Source organism: Tarenaya hassleriana, unplaced genomic scaffold (genome assembly GCF_000463585.1).
Source record: "Tarenaya hassleriana unplaced genomic scaffold, ASM46358v1 Cleome2, whole genome shotgun sequence".
NCBI classification, from domain to species: domain Eukaryota; kingdom Viridiplantae; phylum Streptophyta; class Magnoliopsida; order Brassicales; family Cleomaceae; genus Tarenaya; species Tarenaya hassleriana.
The window spans coordinates 9,064,237-9,067,507 of record NW_010965372.1 but is presented as its reverse complement, the minus strand read 5'-3'; the positions used below and the strand labels follow the sequence as shown (position 1 = coordinate 9,067,507).

Genomic DNA, 3,271 nt, shown 5'->3' with positions numbered 1-3,271 from the left:
CGCTCTTCCCTCTGCAGATTGCGCCAAAGGTGGCCGTGGTGCTTATTCTAGCAGCGTTGATCTACGAGGTCTCCCCTCCGTCCTCGCCTTTCTTTCTTTTCTCTTGCTTTTGAACCCGAGCTCTGTAATAACGAGCTTTTTCATTTATTGTCAAGGTTATGAATCGGGGATAATCCAAGCTTCGTCATTCCGAACATATCACACGCCCCTTAATAAGCAGGTACTATGTCGTCTCACGAGATAAAACGCAAGGTTCAGACAAAGCCCTCTCTTTTGCCATTGTGTTTTTACGGTGTTTCAACTGTTATTTCAGACCGACTTCATTAATTCGATGAGGGCTGCTCGAGAGTTTAGCTCGGAAGTTTCCCGCTCCTTGAAGGTAAACTCTTTAACACATTAGCATTTGAACCAGGATGCTGCTGCTCGAACTGTTACCTCGATGTTTTTCTCTGCATCAACCACCATGGAAGCTTTCGGGAAGAGTTTCCACATGGAGATCCTACAGACTAATCTGCAACACTTTTTTTCCCCTTTTTGTCAGATGGAGATCTTTCCATATTCAGTGTTCTATATGTTCTTTGAGCAATATCTTGACATATGGAAGACTGCTTTAATCAACCTCTCCATAGCCATTGGTAAGTAAAAGCTTTTGGAATCCAGTTCTTTTGCCGCGGGTTTTCAGTTTCTAAACGCCATTGGTACCGGTAAAACAGGGGACCTGCGTATTCGTACGACCATTATTTCGCCTTTCTGAATCAGAGTCTTGGCTTAGGCAATATGCATTCTAGTGTTTGTATGATCTGACTTGGAATGTTCTGCAATTTTACAGGTGCCGTTTTTCTTGTCTGCTTCGTCGTCACGTGCAGGTATCGATCGCTTCTTACCTCGGTTCCGTTATAAAGTACTCTAACCTCGGCCCGAGACCAAATCTGTCTCCCTGAATGTATACTACTAAATGGATTTTCTGTTTCGCTTTCTTCTTCTTCGGCGTATATCTCAGCTTTTGGAGCTCGGCGATTATTCTGCTGGTGATCACAATGGTCGTCATAGACCTACTGGTAAGTTCGATCTCCTCTCTCGGTTACTCGTCATACACCCTAGCTCTCGGCATAGACTCGGCTAACCGAATATGAAACGGGGCAGGGGGTTATGGCGATATTCCATATCCAGTTGAATGCACTCTCGGTTGTCAACCTCGTCATGTCGGTAGGCATAGCCGTCGAGTTCTGTGTTCACATAACTCATGCTTTCTCAGTGAGTACAGTTTCCTTCCTCCAATCCATATTGTCATCAAAATGGCACCCGAATCCTTAGAAACAATATATCTCTTTTCGGAATGTTTTACGCCTTCTTAATCTTGTGGAACCTTCCATGTGATGAACAGATAAGCTCCGGGGACAGAAATCAGCGGATGAAAGAAGCACTTGGTACAATGGGAGCGTCGGTTTTCAGGTACAATTTTACTAAACGAATGTAGAAAAACCGGTAAGAAAGTTATAATTTTTCCGAAGCTAAGCGGGAGATCTAACTCTTTGAACAGCGGAATCACGCTGACGAAGCTAGTTGGCGTGATCGTGCTCGGTTTTGCAAGATCTCAAGTCTTTGTGGTATGCGTTCTTTGATCCGATCCCCTGCGTTTTCGATGAAATGTGATTGTTTCTTCGCATCGTTGTCGGGAATATAACGCATTTCGCCGGCTTCTAATCCGTATTTTACCGTATATTTATTTCATAGGTATACTATTTCAAGATGTACCTTGCATTAGTCCTCCTTGGTTTCTTCCACGGCCTCGTCTTTTTACCTGTAAGTCTTCAAAGGTTCCTCCTTCCAACAAACATCCTCTGTCTCTCTTTGCTGCAGCAAACTAAAACACATCCTTTTTTTTGTAATTAATGACCCATAGTTTCTAATATCTACAATTAATACCCCAAAGAATAAAATTAGCCAATTAGACCAATATTTTCCAAAATCATGCATAACTAATATTCAGTAACGTTGTCAGGTCTATTGTTTCTACAAACGGCAGATTTTTTTCATTGTCTAAACTTTTTTTTTTCAAGCCCACTAAATATAATTTCTTGGGAAATATTATTTAACTAATATTAGTAACTCCATGGTTCTTTTTAATAATTTGCGTATTTTTCTTTAAGGTGTTCTTGAGCATGTTTGGTCCAGCTCCAAGACAGGCTCTCGACGGAGAAAGACAAGATCACCGGCCTTCGGTTTCATCACTACCGTAGTATATCTTCTTTATAGATTCGAGCTTTCTTTATTTTTTTAACTCGAAATGTTTATTATTATGTTTCTTATAGCCTTCTGTTTTACTTAACCTCAATTTTGTAAATGGTAAAATATGGTTATCCAAAGGGAAAATTTTTTTTATTTAATACTAAAGTTTATCAGATTTTTGGTCCAACTATATCTTCCAAAACATCGGGAAAGTCGGGTGAATACCCTTTGAACCTCTATTAAAAAAAGTTTTGTTTTCTTTTATACCAGTTGGACCAATTAATCCTGAATCAAAAAAAAAAGTTAATGACACGAGGAATTTTATAAAAAAAATTCTCTAAGTTTTTGTGTGTGTATATAAATAAATTATTTATCGGTTAGTTAAAAATAAAAGACACAAAATAATATTATATAGATAATAAATGATATATTAATCAAATTAATATCAAAATCCATCATATGTTACCACAATTTGCTCCATCATCTTTTTCTGATTTGGCGGTTTTGGGCCATGCCAACAATAGCTAGTGGAAAAGGTTTTGTTTAGAATCTTGAACTTGAACAATGGGTACGGAACTGTAACTGAGGTTAGTAACCCAAATGAGGAAGAGGACAAGAGCTAATTGCAATTTCTAATCCAGAAACTCTGCTTCAAAGCAAGGCTTTCATTCGCTTGATGCCACTTGTATGCTTCTAATGGTTGCCACGTCATCCGTATCATCGTAGTCATTATTCTAAAATTTCGATAGGGGATATCGCCATAAAAACCCTATACTTTTCCCAGGTCAACGAAAAAACCCTATACTTTTTTGCTTACCAATTAAATCCTATACTTGGTATGATTAACCAATAAAACCCCAAACTTGTTAATAATTCACCGAAAACCCTCCGCGTCTGCCAACTCAAATAAAAATGATGATGTGGCAATGACTTGGCTTTCAAGTTATGTACACATCATCAAAATTATGACACATCATCATTTTACATAAAAATAAATAACATAATTTATTTAAATTAATTTATATACATATAAATTCACACA

At 38.2% G+C, this 3,271-nt stretch overlaps 1 protein-coding gene across 2 annotated transcripts in view; it reads left to right on the top strand.

Moving 5' to 3' along the window:
- Positions 1 to 2,387, top strand: part of LOC104813176 (Niemann-Pick C1 protein-like) — a 9,132-nt gene extending 6,745 nt beyond the window's left edge. For both annotated transcript variants that reach the window (XM_010540721.2, XM_010540720.2), the window contains exons 29-39: positions 1 to 68; positions 156 to 220; positions 314 to 379; positions 542 to 635; positions 830 to 866; positions 1,001 to 1,058; positions 1,144 to 1,254; positions 1,385 to 1,452; positions 1,541 to 1,607; positions 1,735 to 1,803; positions 2,151 to 2,387. In XM_010540721.2, coding sequence (XP_010539023.1) covers positions 1 to 68; positions 156 to 220; positions 314 to 379; positions 542 to 635; positions 830 to 866; positions 1,001 to 1,058; positions 1,144 to 1,254; positions 1,385 to 1,452; positions 1,541 to 1,607; positions 1,735 to 1,803; positions 2,151 to 2,240 — 793 coding nt within the window. In that variant the 3' untranslated portion in view covers positions 2,241 to 2,387. The remainder of the gene's footprint in view (positions 69 to 155; positions 221 to 313; positions 380 to 541; positions 636 to 829; positions 867 to 1,000; positions 1,059 to 1,143; positions 1,255 to 1,384; positions 1,453 to 1,540; positions 1,608 to 1,734; positions 1,804 to 2,150) is intronic.
- Positions 2,388 to 3,271: the final 884 nt, after the last annotated feature.